This window comes from Geospiza fortis, unplaced genomic scaffold (genome assembly GCF_000277835.1).
Source record: "Geospiza fortis unplaced genomic scaffold, GeoFor_1.0 scaffold34, whole genome shotgun sequence".
NCBI classification, from domain to species: Eukaryota; Metazoa; Chordata; class Aves; order Passeriformes; family Thraupidae; genus Geospiza; species Geospiza fortis.
This window is the reverse complement of record NW_005054474.1, coordinates 901,432-915,738: the sequence shown is the minus strand read 5'-3', so window position 1 is coordinate 915,738 and position 14,307 is coordinate 901,432. Positions and strand designations below refer to the sequence as shown.

Genomic DNA, 14,307 nt, shown 5'->3' with positions numbered 1-14,307 from the left:
ATTTTTCTTTAAGCTGGCACCTCACCCTCCTTGGTCTCTGTAGGAACAACAAAGCCTGAGAATATTGTGGGGTGTTTTTTCCTCATTTGACAACTTGTTTGGTCATTTCAAAGAGCAAAAAAAAAAAAAAAGTTACTAAATCTATAGAGAGGAATTTCTGTCTACAGCTGGCACCTGCTCTTGATTTTGTTTTTTTTTCCTCTCTTGCTCTGCCTCTTTAGCATCATTTTTCATGCTGACAGTTCTCCCCACATTTACTTGAATTACTTGATGGATGTTTCCATGTGGTTTTCATGGTGGTGTGCCTATCAAATGAGTGATCAATGTTATTATTTGAAATAACATAATAATAACCACATAATAAAACAACATAAAACATAATAAAAATAACATAATTATGACATAATAAACCAACATAAAACATAATAAAATATAATAATAATAATAATAATAATAATAATAATAATAATAATAATAATAATAATAATAATAATAATAATAATGTTGTCAGTCTGCATTGACAAGCTGTGATTTAAAGTCTGCTGTTTACAGCTTGGTTCCTGGTGAATCACCTTTGGTGCCTCTCATCCTTGTGGGATGAGCCTCCCAAATGCTGTATCAACATTTTACCAACCATCACCACCGCCTTTTATCTGCCACAGGGAATCATTTGAGGAGCAGGTCAGCTGTAAGTGGCACGTGGGCATCACGTGGCTGCTGAGGGGCCACTGTGCCAAGCCATGGCCACTGTGTCACTGTCTGGGCCTCCTGCCCAAACCAGCCAGAAATGCACTTGCCATTTGTCACTGCAGCCCCTGCAGTGCCCTGAGCTCCTCTGCCAGGCACCCTCTGACACATGACCTCCTCTGGTGACAAGGGACATCTGAGACGTCTCCTTCAGGCTGCTCTGGTTGTATTTTGCACTCTGGTTTTCTGGGGAAGGGAAAGGTGAATGAATGAACTGATCTCACTCTTCTTCCTCCCACAACCTTGAACCTGTGCACTGAGTTTCAGTAGTGCTGGGGAAAGAATGTCTCAGCAGTGCCCTTCCCTTCCCTTCCCTTCCCTTCCCTTCCCTTCCCTTCCCTTCATCCCATCCCATCCCATATTGGTGGGGTTGGCATTTTTTGCTTTGAGGCAATTGGTGACTCAATTATTTCATTCCACGTTAATATGATGCCAGATTTATTGTTTATTTTCTATGCTCCAGTTAATTTCCAGGAATAAATTGATATTCATTTTAGTCCTATGAGGTATCCATATAGGTTATTAATTTTATGTAATTTAATTTATCTAGGTTATATTTTAACTTCTTCTGGAGTCAATTTACTTGGCAGGTGGTTGCAATATAATGATTGAGTAACCTTCCTGGCTTTACCTCCAGTTTATTTCTTTCCTCACCTCCCTTTAAAATATTAATTTAATAATATATTCATAAGATATTTTAATAACATAATTGCCCTGTTTCCTGGGGCTTCTTCTCCCTGGCTCAGGCTCTTGTGCCCTCTCTACGCTCTGCTTTTTGGACATGGGATAATCAGGATTATAGTTGGAAATTTGCCTGCTTCTGCTTTGAAATCTAGTGATTAGATCCATAATGAAATAAATAGATTTTTGTCTTATGATGCATGAATACCAAATGTAGATGTCAATGTACATTTTTACTGCTGTGCACAGAATTCTTTACCAGAGCTGTGTCCCTGTTTTCTTTCAGCACTTGCAAACTTTGTAAACAAAGAGAAAACCGGAGGGGTTGTCAAGGCCATTGCTGGGAAACGGGCTGAGCTTGTGTCTGAGACCTCTGAGGCCAACATCATGGTGAAGTGGTACAAAGATGGGAAGGAGATCACAGCCAGCAAGAAATTCACCATGGAAGACAAAGGAAAGCTGCACAAGCTTGTGGCTTCAGCTGTGACAAAGGAAGATGAAGGAACTTACACCTGCAAAATTGGGGATGACACCCTTACTTTTGATTTAAAAGTCTCAGGTAAGTTTGTACTGCAAGTGTGGGGTCAGAGTCTGTGTGGGAAACGCAGGATTTTGTTCTTTAGACTTGTCCTACCTTACAAACTGACAGGTTTTTGGGCCAAGGTTGCACAGCACTTGGAGAGGTTCTGACCCTTGTTGTGATCCTGGTGCAAACCCAGAGTATGGGCAAATAATATAACAATGCTGTGATTTATTTGAGTCAGCTCAAGCTTTTTCCAGGGCTGGAGCCCAACCCAAACATGATGCTGGCTGAACAGCTGGCAGCCACATCTGGCCTCTATTCTTTCAGCTCAGCCTGTGCATCATCCTAGGACCACCTTGGTCAGGGGTTCAAAGCCTTGCTGTGACTCCTTTGGCAGGTTTAATTCCTGATTTTGAGAGTTGAACATCTCCTGCTGTTCCCAAAGGACACTGTGATCTCAGGGATCCCTCCCTGTGGTGCTGTGACTCCATGTGTCACGTGCCCATCACACAAAGCACGTGGCTGTCAGGCCAAACCCAGAAGAGAAATGCTTGTCACCACTGCATTCCAGCCCAGGATGGAGCCAGAGTATAAAATGACACAAGAACTCATCAGTGAAATTCAATATCTGTGAAATTCAGCTGATTCCAGTTGCATGCTTGTGGGAACTTTTCTCCTAAATGGGGTTTTCTGCCTTGTGCCTGGAGCCTAATTTTTAACCTGGTCCTAAATTTAAGATTGAAACTCTCCTGGAAGCTTCTACTGGCATGTCTGCAGTACAATGCAGTTCAACAGAAGTCACAACTGAGTTCTTGTGACCTGTCATAGAATATCCAGGTTGCTGTGATGCTGTCCATGAGCTAACTAAAGACTCAGCAAAGCTGATTAATTTAGGACAGCACTTGTCTGGAGGGATTGCTGCAGGATTTAGTGAGCTGGAGGGAGTGGTGTTTGCTCAGGTGTTCACTCTGCATCTCACCTGCAGTTCTCTTCTGAGAATGCAACATCATGCAATTTCTCCTGGAGTGTAATTCCCAGTTCCTGACTTATTGAAAAACTGGTCTGAAACCAGGTTCTGCCCAAACTGCCCCCTCAAAAGGCAGTTTGTGCAATCTGATTTATCCTGTCTGATTAGAGCTGTCAAAGCTGGATTTTAGAAGTGTTCTGGTTGTGCATTTGTCTGAGCATCAGGTACAGAGGATTGCTTGGTATAAACTTTTTGCTGGCTATGGGCAGGTTGGGTGAATGTCACCTGTAACTCCTGTCACATGGCTGAGGCAAAGAAAACTGGTGTCTGCTAAATCCCAGAATCACAGAAAGGTTTGGGTTGGGAGCTTAAAGCTCATCCAGTTCCACCCCTGCCATGGCAGGGACACCTTCCACTATCCCAGAGTGCTCCAAGCCCCATCCAGTCTGGCCTTGGGCACTTCCAGGGATCCAGGGGCAGCCCCAGCTGCTCTGGGCACCCTGTGCCAGGGCCTCCCCACCTTCACATGGAAGAATTTATTCTTAATACCCCATTTAACACCACTCTCTGGCAGTTTGAAGTTGTTATGCTATGTTCTATCCCCACAAATTTTTGGTGAGCAAGGATTGAGTTACAACCTGGTGGCAACACCTTAGCCAGGCCAGCTTCCTCCTTGTTCCATGTGTCACCATGAACATTTTCCAGGGTGCTGAGGAGCTGCACTGCACACTCAGGGGGTGGTCTCAGGGCAGGGAATTGATCTGCCTTGAGGATAATGGCACACCCCAATAACCCCAAAAACCCTGAACAGCAGGATTCTGGAGGGACCACCTCCCTTTGGTCAGATAATTGTTGAAGGATACGTCAGTCCTAATGAATGGACATTTTAATTAAATACTTGCCTGGCATGGCAATTGTCCTTGGGGTGCTCAGTGATGGAAAGCAGCAGTTGCTGCTAAAGGAAATGCAATACTGAGCAGAGTTTGGCTCCAGGTGGCAGCCATCAGCCTGCTCTTCAGGCCAGGGCTGCCCTGGTGGAACAAAGGCTCTGAAATACCTGACATGCCCATCAGATATTGCTCCTTGGCTTAGGGACAGGATGTGTTGGGGAGGTTTGCTCACATTTTACACCAAGGTCTCTGTCTTCACTTGATTGCCTTCAAAGACAGGCAATCTTTGATTTTTACCGTTGCAAACAGGTGAAATTGCAGTTGATATAAGTTTGCAATTGATAAAAATGTTGTGTTGTTGCTGCCTACATGACAAATACCCTGTGTTTGCACAGCCTGTATGTGCTGCCAGCAGGGTTTGGGCTGAGCTATCCAAGCAGGAACCTCCACTGAGCTGTGTGAGCAGTTCTGAGTTCTCTGCTGGGAAGATCAGTTTCAACCAAAAGATATGAGATTATTGACTCCTATGTTCATGGAAATATGGAATGCTTTAGGTTGGAAAGGGTCTTAAAAACCATCTCCTTCCAACCCCCTGCCATGGGCAGGGATGTCTTCCACTAGACCAGGTTGCTCAGAGCTTTTTCCTAACTTGGAGAATATTTTATCAATGAGATTATCCCATATGTGCCCTGGCCTGGAGAGGAATTAGTCCAGTAGGATGGTACTGTATACAAGGAGCTGCAGGAATGGGCTCAGAAATGTTTAAAAAAGGCTCTTCATTGCCTCTAACTAATTTTTCTGAGACTTCCCAGGTCTTTTCAAAGCTGTTTCTGCCCTCAGACATCAACACATATCCCCCAGAGCTTGCTTGACTTTGGGATCAAGGAGTGATAAACAAAGTGTGAACAACTTGAGGGTGTCTCAGCTTGATTTGAAAGATCCAGGAGGATGTAGGGCACATGAAGGGGATTTCCCTGTAACTGAGAGCAATTATCTGAAGATCAGAGGGGTTTGCACCATCTGTCAGAGAGGCATCAAGAGTGTGTGATAATGGAATAAAGATCAATAACCACTGTATCCTAACTTAGTGCAGATAAACCTGCACCAAGGCACAAACCCTTTTCTCTTTTCCACTCCAGATGAAGCTGTTACTTTTGTCAACAAGCCCAAAACGACTCCAGAAGTGTCAGTCAGTCCTTCTGAGAACCTGGAGCTGGTGTGTGAGGTGTCAGCTGCAGGTGGGGCCGTGGTGTGGAGGAAGGATCACACTGAGGTGAAGCAGGACCAGAGGACAACAATCGTCTGCCAGGGGACACAACGCAAGCTCATCGTCAAGAAGGTGACACAGCAAGACCAAGGCAGCTACACCTGTGAGACAAAGGACGACAGAACAACATTCCAAGTCAAAGTCAGAGGTGAGAAAGTGAATTCCAGGAATTCCAAAGGTAAAGGAGAATTCCATTTGGAGTGGTGTCTTGCATCCAGAGGATCATCTCACAATATCCCTGGGGTGAAAGATCTCAACCCAGATCTTAACCATTGTACTCAATTTTTTTTTTTTTTGGTAACTTTCATAACAATATTTTATACAAATGGTTTTGCATCCATGACTGGTTGTGACCACAAAAAAAAAAAAAAAGATAGGAAAGGATGGAAATTCCTTCTCCTCTCACAATTAGCTGGTGTATCTGCAGAAAAACTCCCATGGGAAAACAGTGTGAGACATGGATAGCAGAGGGATGGATAAAGGGGAAGGGAAAGGTGTTTTGAAGAGCTCTGATTAGATCCCATCCCTTCAACATTGGATGGGGCTTGGAGCAGTGTGGTCTAGTGGAACCTGCCCATGGCAGGTGGGTTGGATTGTGAGCATCTTTAAGGTCACTTCCAGGAAACCATTCCATGATTAGATGGAAAACAATAGAATTATCCCAAATAGGCAAAAAAAGATAAATGGTTCATGGACCTAAGGATACAGGTGCTGTTCCCTTCTGAATCACTGGAATGTTGGAGAGACATAGGGAGAGAAAAAGAGGGAAGAGGGAGGAGGGTTCAGGCAATGTGAGTTGGTGCTCCAAGTCCTACATTTAAATCTGTCCTAAAACTGAGTTTTTAACATTACCCTGGAATTCCCATCAAATTCCCATTCCTATTCACCTCTTAGCAAGGCAGAGATGAAGGCGCTTTCTTGCACTAATGGCCCATCATGATATTACCTGTGGGGTCAAGTCCAGTGAAATAGGAGGAACATGATTAAACACCAGAGACAACGACTGCAAAAAGCTGGGTATGACTGTTGGGCTTTCCTTGCAGAGCCAGAGGCTGTGTTTACAAACAAGGAGAAGGTGCAGAAAGAGGTGAAGGCTGCACTGTCAGAAAATGCCACGCTGAGCTGCGAGGTGGCCCAGGAGAAAACAGAGGTGAAGTGGTACAAGGATGGGAAACTGATCACCTCCAGCAAGAAGTTCAAGGTGGAGTCGGAGGGCAAATCACGTCGTCTGGTGGTGGGTCAGGTGGAGAAGAAAGACTCAGGGGAGTACACCTGTGAGGCTGCTGGCCAAAAACTCACCTTCAGGATTGATGTCACAGGTGGGACATTGTTCATTCTCATCACAGAAAGGTCCCTTAATACCAAAAAATGTGCCACACTTTGGGCTCCAGTTTCTGTGCAGCTGCAAACTTCGAGTAGGGATGGAGATCAACCACTCATCCACTGCCACATTGATGCTGACAGCTGGACATCTTCATCCATGGGGTGGATCCCCCTCAGTGCCCCTTGGTGTTTTCTGATTTCCCAGTAATGGAAAGATAGACAAGTTTCCATCCCATCCCAATCCCATCCCAATCCTGTCCCAATCCCATCCCATCCCCTTTATAAGGATAAAGGTAAGGTTGTCTCCCAGATATGTAGGAAAAATAAGTCTGCAAGAAGTAGGAAAACAGGCTCCTAGAATGAATAAGGCTTCCATAGAGGTCCCAGTGGGAAATGAGATTCGGTATTTATTTATCCATTACATTCTGGAACAAAGCAATGGGTTTCTTGTGGAGATGAGAAGAAGCTGAAATCCTGAGGCATGGGATCATTTTCCTCAGAAATGGCTGATGTGTTGTCCTCAGGCATGACAAAGGCCCACATCCTTTCTGAGCATTAAAAAATACCAGAGATGTGGGAGTTGTCATGTTTTTAATTTGGGTTTGATCACTTTGGACAGCATCAATTTACGTGTGATTTTAAAATTACTTCTTCCACTCTACAGAAGCAGAGGATGCATTTATCAACAAGGACAAAGTGAAGAAAGAGGTGAAGGCTGCACTGTCAGAAAATGCCACGCTGAGCTGTGAGGTGGCCCAGGAGAAAACAGAGGTGAAGTGGTACAAGGATGGGAAACTGATCACCTCCAGCAAGAAGTTCAAGGTGGAGTCGGAGGGCAAATTGCGTCGTCTGGTGGTGGGTCAGGTGGAGAAGAAAGACGCAGGGGAGTACACCTGTGAGGCTGCTGGCCAAAAACTCACCTTCAGGATTGATGTCACAGGTGGGAGACAAATTTTGGGTTGCATTTCGTTGACTTTTCTTTGTATCTGGGTCTTTTCCCCCATTTTCTCTGATGCAATATTAGAAAAGGTGTTAAAGTACTTTCTGAGCTGCTGTTTCAGTGAGGTTGTGTAGGACTGGGCAGATCTGGAGCTGTTCATATCCTGATGTCAGCTTCTCACCTTCCCTGTATATCTCCTTCAGCTGAGGAACTGAACAAGATTTCTCAATATATTCAAATACATTTCCCAGTAGCAGGTGCTGTGTTCCAGAATCTCTTCCAGTTTTATCACCAGTACTGGTTTTCCTCCTCCTGTTACGGGCATTCTTCCATGGAAATCACTGTTTTCCTTCCTCTTTTTTTGCAAGTGATAGGGCAAGAGTGAATGGTCTCAAGTTCCACCAGAGGTTTAAGTTTGATATTAGAAAAAAATTTCTTAACCCAAAAGGTTGTCAGGCATTGGAACAGGCTGTCCAGGGAAGTGGTGGGGGCTCCTTCCCTGGAAGGGGTTAAAAACTGTGTGGATGTGGCACTTGGGGACCTGGCAGTGCTGGGGGGACAGTTGGACTCAATGACCTTCCAAGTTTTTTCCAGCCTAAATGATTCTGTGATTTCTTTGGTCTCAGTATTATTTGACAAAATATTTGGTGAATTTTATCTCAGGCTCTGGGCAGCCATGGACACCAGCTACATTCTGAGTGATCATTTCTGAATTTGATGTTAAGAAAGGGTTTGGTGGTTTGTTTTAATATTTATAGCACTCCACCATCTTTACAGCCAAATCCCTCTTTTTTAATATGAAAATTCTTGTCTCATATGCAAAGGTGATCAGAAGAGGGAAGCAGTTTTCACCTCTGTTTTCTTTTAGAACCAAACAGAGGTTTGGCATTTTATCAAGCAGTGTAGAGGAACAGCTGTGTTGGGAATTTATTGACTCCACTCTGTGTGGGATACCCAGGTTGTGAGCTGGGGCATTTTGGGTCTTTTTCATTCTTTGTGTAGCTCATTCTTTGGCTGAGGGAGCTGCCAGTTTCACTGGAGTTTAGGTAAGGAAGGAAGGATAACTAAGTATAGATTTGAGAGGCGTCTTCCAGAGAAAATTCAATATGGACATTGATAGACTATCATAAAAGCACAGAGTAATTTGGGTTGGAAAGGACCTTAAAGATCACCTCATTCCCACCCCCTGCCACGGGCAGGGACAGCTTCCACCATTCCAGGGTGCTCCAAACCCTGTCCAGCCTGGCCTGGAACACTTCCAGGGATCCAGGGGCAGCCTCATCTTCTCCAGGCAAAATTGTTATAAACCAAATTCATTGTTTGCTGCTGACGCTGCTTCATACATTACTGCAGAGGCATAGTCAGGAAACAAAAATTTAGTGTTTTACACACAAACCTCTCTCCCTGAGGGAGCTGCCTGCCCCAGAAAAGTTTCCAGCTCTCTTTCCAGGGTGGCACAGGGTAATGTGACCCCTTGCCCTGTGCCACCAGCCTGCCTTAGCTACCGTTGCTGTATTGCTCATGGGGACAGCTGTAGCACGACGTGCCACTCCAGCCCTGGCTGGAAAATGATCCAGTGTGAAAGTCAGGAGGGATTATGCGTACTCAGAGTGCTTGGCTCTCCTGCTGCAGAAACCCTTCTCTTACTGGTTTATCCCAGAGTGCAGCGGATTTCTGGGTCTTAATTTATCCTGGTGCCGTTGCGCTTGGAAAGCTTTTTCAGGGTTCCTGTACTCCAGGGCTCCACTGGAAGCATAAAACTTCCCTTGTTTAAGGACAGGTTGAAGGTTAGATGTCAGATTAGGTTAGTGTTGGGTTTTGGGATGGCACTGTAGTTTTTGGGTTAATAAAAAATTCAGCTGCTACACACCTCGGGACTGAGTTGCACACGTAGAAAAAGAGCTGATTCTGAAATATTAGTATTTCAGGATTCAGGGTATGCAGTGAAATCCATATTTTAAATCAGTGAAACTTCCATGTCCTGAAAATATTTTTCCTCATTTCCATTGAGTCTTCACTAACCAGTTTCACTTAAGGCTGGAAATGTCATCTTCACTGAATAGTTGTTTAAATTTAAAATAAGTTTCTAAAAGAAATTATTAACTGATGTAAATCACTTTGGAAGCTGATTAAAAGTTTTAGTCACACTTCCTATCCGTGTAAAAATGGTTTATATGAAAGGTCAAGAATGTAAAGGACAAGTGAGATCAGCCTGGAATATTCCTGCTCTGCTAACCTGACATTTTAAATACAGCCCTCATAGACACAGACTTGTTTTATTACCTTTTTTGAATACACTCTGCATATTCACACTCAGAGTTGTAGATGGGAATTTAAATATTAATATTTTTGCAATCAGTTTTGAATGCAAAGCTTGGTGCGTGCTTGAGCCCTTTCAGGTGTCAAAATGCTGCTGACATGTCCCTTTGAGGAGCTTTGCATCACCCAGCACAGACCATGTGCCTTCTAAATGACAACAGCATCTCCTCACACCCTTTCTACAGCCAACATAAACAGAGGAGCTCAAACTCAGAGCTCCTGAGCTGGATTCCTGCTCTGTGTTGCTCCCTGCAGGACTCCTCTCTTTCTGTGGACTGTGCAATATTCACAGCAAGGCTGTGATGTGGCCAGGAGCACACGTGGTGCCACTGTCAGCAATGGAGGAACCCGACCTGAGCTTACTCCTGCTCCTCACCCTCCCAGGCAGCTGCTGCTGCTTGGAGCACAGACGTGATGGAGACAGGAGAAAGTCATCCAGGAGAAGCCAAGGATGGCCCCAGGAGGCTGCAGGGGCTGGCTGGGGAGAGGAAGGCAGTAGCACAGGGGATGGAAGTGGCTCAGCATCCCCGAGAGCCTCCAGGTCACAGAATCACCCAGGCTGGGAAAGCCCTCCCATCCCAGCTGTGCCCAACCTTGTCCCCAGCCCAGGGCACTGAGTGCCATGTCCAGATGTTCCTGGGACACCTCCAGGGATGGGCACTCCAAACCTCCCTGGGCAGCTCCTTCCAGTGCCTGACCACCCTTTCCATGGACAAATCCCTCCCTGACCCTCCCCTGGCCCAGCTTCAGGCCATTCCCTCTCATCCTGGCTCTTGTTCTCTGGGAGCAGAGCCCAACTCCCCATGGCTGCACCCTCCTGTCAGGAGGGTTTGCTGGAAAATCACAGGATTTTTAGGAAATAAAAATACACTTCTGTGGTGTTGTGAGGGTCCCAGGACGAGGTGAGAGATGAGAATTTGACTCCATGTTCTCAGAAGGCTGATTTCTTATTTCATGATATTATATTATATTAAAAGATATACTAAAACTATACTAAAGAAAGAGAAAAGGATACATCAGAAGGCTAAACAAGAATAAATAATAAAAACCTGTGACTGACCAGAGAGTCCGACGCAGCTGGACTGGGATTGGTCATTAAGTAAAAACAATTCACATGCTGGGATAAACAATTCTACAAATCACATTCCAAAGCAGCAAAACAGAGAGAAACTAAAGCTTCCCAGCTTCCCAGGAGAGGAAATCCTGGTGAAGGGATTTTTCATAAAATATCATGGTGACATACTTCAAATTTTATGTGCTAGTTTTTTGTGTAATGTTCATCAAGTGCTTTTCCATGTTGAGAACTGTATCTTTGTCCTGTCTTTGAGATTGAGTTACAAGGTATTTCCTGAGCAACACCCGGTTTTGATCTTAAAATACCTGGTAAAATCCTTTGAATAATGTGATAGTGGAGGTGGCAACTCACCATTGTGCTGTATTTGGCTCATTCCAAATGTGAGGAGTAGAAATATCATCAAGAAACAAGAGAGGATTTTATCTTTATATTAATTCATTTTTGTATTAATTGTGAGAAATTTACAGATGGGGTGGTTGAGTTGTTCATGAGGACAAGTCAGAGAAGGATGATAATTACATGGACTGTATTTTGAGGGTACATTGTTTTATTTATATGATAAATAGAACTGCAAAACTGGGTAACTTACAAGAGTTTAATATAGAATTATTTCTGTTGGAAAAGACCTTTAAGATCATCATGCCCAGTGGTGAAACCAGCACTGCCAAGTCCAAGATCCTGCAGAGCATCTACACCTCATACAAGCAAGAACTTCTTGACAACAGATATTTACATCTTACGTATTTTCCCTATTTCAGAGGCAGAAGACGCCTTTATCCACAAGGAGAAGGTGCAGAAAGAGGTGAAGGCTGCACTGTCAGAAAATGCCACGCTGAGCTGCGAGGTGGCCCAGGAGAAAACAGAGGTGAAGTGGTACAAGGATGGGAAACTGATCACCTCCAGCAAGAAGTTCAAGGTGGAGTCGGAGGGCAAATCACGTCGTCTGGTGGTGGGTCAGGTGGAGAAGAAAGATGCAGGGGAGTACACCTGTGAGGCTGCTGGCCAAAAACTCACCTTCAGGATCGATGTCCCAGGTGAGAGGATGTGCTGCATCCCTGGTTTACACCCTGAAAAAGCAAAATTCCTGGTTTTCATCCTGAAAAAATTGAAGGAGGGGAAGGTTATATGACTTGTCAAACTCCATCTCAGCAGGCCATCCCTTAACTGGTGGTTTACTCATGAAATTGTGTTTGTGCTGTTAGATCTGTCTTTGTTTTTTAGAAACTGAGCATGCAGTGGATTTCTGTAGCCCCAAACTCAGGTCAGGCTGAAAATCACTGGGGAATTTCCCTGGGAATCTTGGGGAGATGCACTGATAGCAAAGTGAGAATGCAGGAGTTACTGGAGTAATCAAAGAGCACAGCAAATCTGAGCACAGGCATTCTCTTGTGAAAGCTCCTTTCTGAAATATAGTTTATTATAGAGAAACCTTTATATTATGGCCTCTGTCAACTGGATGGAAATGCCAGAACTGTTCTCAGAAGCAGGAAATGAGGAAACCAGCTCTTTTCACCTTGATATTCAAGACAGCTTGTAATCTTGATATCCTTCAGTTGGATCCCAATGAATTTAAAGCAAATTGAAGAGTTCATACATTAGATTTATTTTTGGCTATGGCATGGTACAAATACAATTGGGGCTGGCTAATTTTCATTTATTGGAAAAAAAAATTTAGGGATGACACATCTTGAGAACAGTTGGGAGATAAAGATACAGACGCAGAATAGGCTCACAAAGTTTGTTTTCCCAACACTATCTTTGTTTGTTGGCAAAGTAAATCACAAATCTTGGGTTGGTTGGGCAATTTAATGCTTCTCCTCTTACAGCAAACATAATTCTGAGAGACCTCATCCACCTTAGTGCCGCTGGATTTTGGGATATGTTACTTTCTTCAGATTATGAAGAAAGGTAGTGGTGGAAATTAAAGCAATTTTGTGGCTGTGTCTTGGACTACCAGAGAATGACTCCTTCACTGGCACTTGATGTAATTCAAATGTTAAAAGTTCAGTAGATGATGGTGGCAGGGAATGTGAATGGGAAAATAATTTCAGCACCCCAATTGAAAAGGTGATGTGTGCATTTCAGAAGGGATCTGTGAATTTTCAAAATCTGGCCTTTGTATCCTCAATTGCAGAGCCAGAAGATGCCTTTATCCACAAGGAGAAGGTGCAGAAAGAGGTGAAGGCTGCACTGTCAGAAAATGCCACGCTGAGCTGCGAGGTGGCCCAGGAGAAAACAGAGGTGAAGTGGTACAAGGATGGGAAACTGATCACCTCCAGCAAGAAGTTCAAGGTGGAGTCGGAGGGCAAATCACGTCGTCTGGTGGTGGGTCAGGTGGAGAAGAAAGATGCAGGGGAGTACACCTGTGAGGCTGCTGGCCAAAAACTCACCTTCAGGATCGATGTCCCAGGTGAGAGGATGTGCTGCATCCCTGGTTTACACCCTGAAAAAGCAAAATTCCTGGTTTTCATCCTGAAAAAATTGAAGGAGGGGAAGGTTATATGACTTGTCAAACTCCATCTCAGCAGGCCATCCCTTAACTGGTGGTTTACTCATGAAATTGTGTTTGTGCTGTTAGATCTGTCTTTGTTTTTTAGAAACTGAGCATGCAGTGGATTTCTGTAGCCCCAAACTCAGGTCAGGCTGAAAATCACTGGGGAATTTCCCTGGGAATCTTGGGGAGATGCACTGATAGCAAAGTGAGAATGCAGGAGTTACTGGAGTAATCAAAGAGCACAGCAAATCTGAGCACAGGCATTCTCTTGTGAAAGCTCCTTTCTGAAATATAGTTTATTGTAGAGAAACCTTTATATTATGGCCTCTGTCAACTGGATGGAAATGCCAGAACTGTTCTCAGAAGCAGGAAATGAGGAAACCAGCTCTTTTCACCTTGATATTCAAGACAGCTTGTAATCTTGATATCCTTCAGTTGGATCCCAATGAATTTAAAGCAAATTGAAGAGTTCATACATTAGATTTATTTTTGGCTATGGCATGGTACAAATGCAATTGGGGCTGGCTAATTTTCATTTATTAGAAAAAAAAATTTAGGGATGACACATCTTGAGAACAGTTGGGAGATAAAGATACAGACGCAGAATAGGCTCACAAAGTTTGTTTTCCCAACACTATCTTTGTTTGTTGGCAAAGTAAATCACAAATCTTGGGTTGGTTGGGCAATTTAATGCTTCTCCTCTTACAGCAAACATAATTCTGAGAGACCTCATCCACCTTAGTGCCGCTGGATTTTGGGATATGTTACTTTCTTCAGATTATGAAGAAAGGTAGTGGTGGAAATTAAAGCAATTTTGTGGCTGTGTCTTGGACTACCAGAGAATGACTCCTTCACTGGCACTTGATGTAATTCAAATGTTAAAAGTTCAGTAGATGATGGTGGCAGGGAATGTGAATGGGAAAATAATTTCAGCACCCCAATTGAAAAGGTGATGTGTGCATTTCAGAAGGGATCTGTGAATTTTCAAAATCTGGCCTTTGTATCCTCAATTGCAGAGCCAGAAGATGCCTTTATCCACAAGGAGAAGGTGCAGAAAGAGGAGAAGGCTGCACTGTCAGAA

The 14,307-nt window shown here is 44.0% G+C and overlaps 1 protein-coding gene across 1 annotated transcript in view; it reads left to right on the top strand.

Annotated features, from left to right (window-relative positions):
• The window catches only part of OBSCN (obscurin, cytoskeletal calmodulin and titin-interacting RhoGEF), a 160,015-nt gene that overhangs the window by 30,039 nt on the left and 115,669 nt on the right, over positions 1 to 14,307 (top strand). The window contains 5 exon segments of the mRNA XM_031062951.1: positions 1,715 to 1,987; positions 4,948 to 5,223; positions 6,119 to 6,394; positions 11,491 to 11,766; positions 12,867 to 13,142. Coding sequence (XP_030918811.1) covers positions 1,715 to 1,987; positions 4,948 to 5,223; positions 6,119 to 6,394; positions 11,491 to 11,766; positions 12,867 to 13,142 — 1,377 coding nt within the window.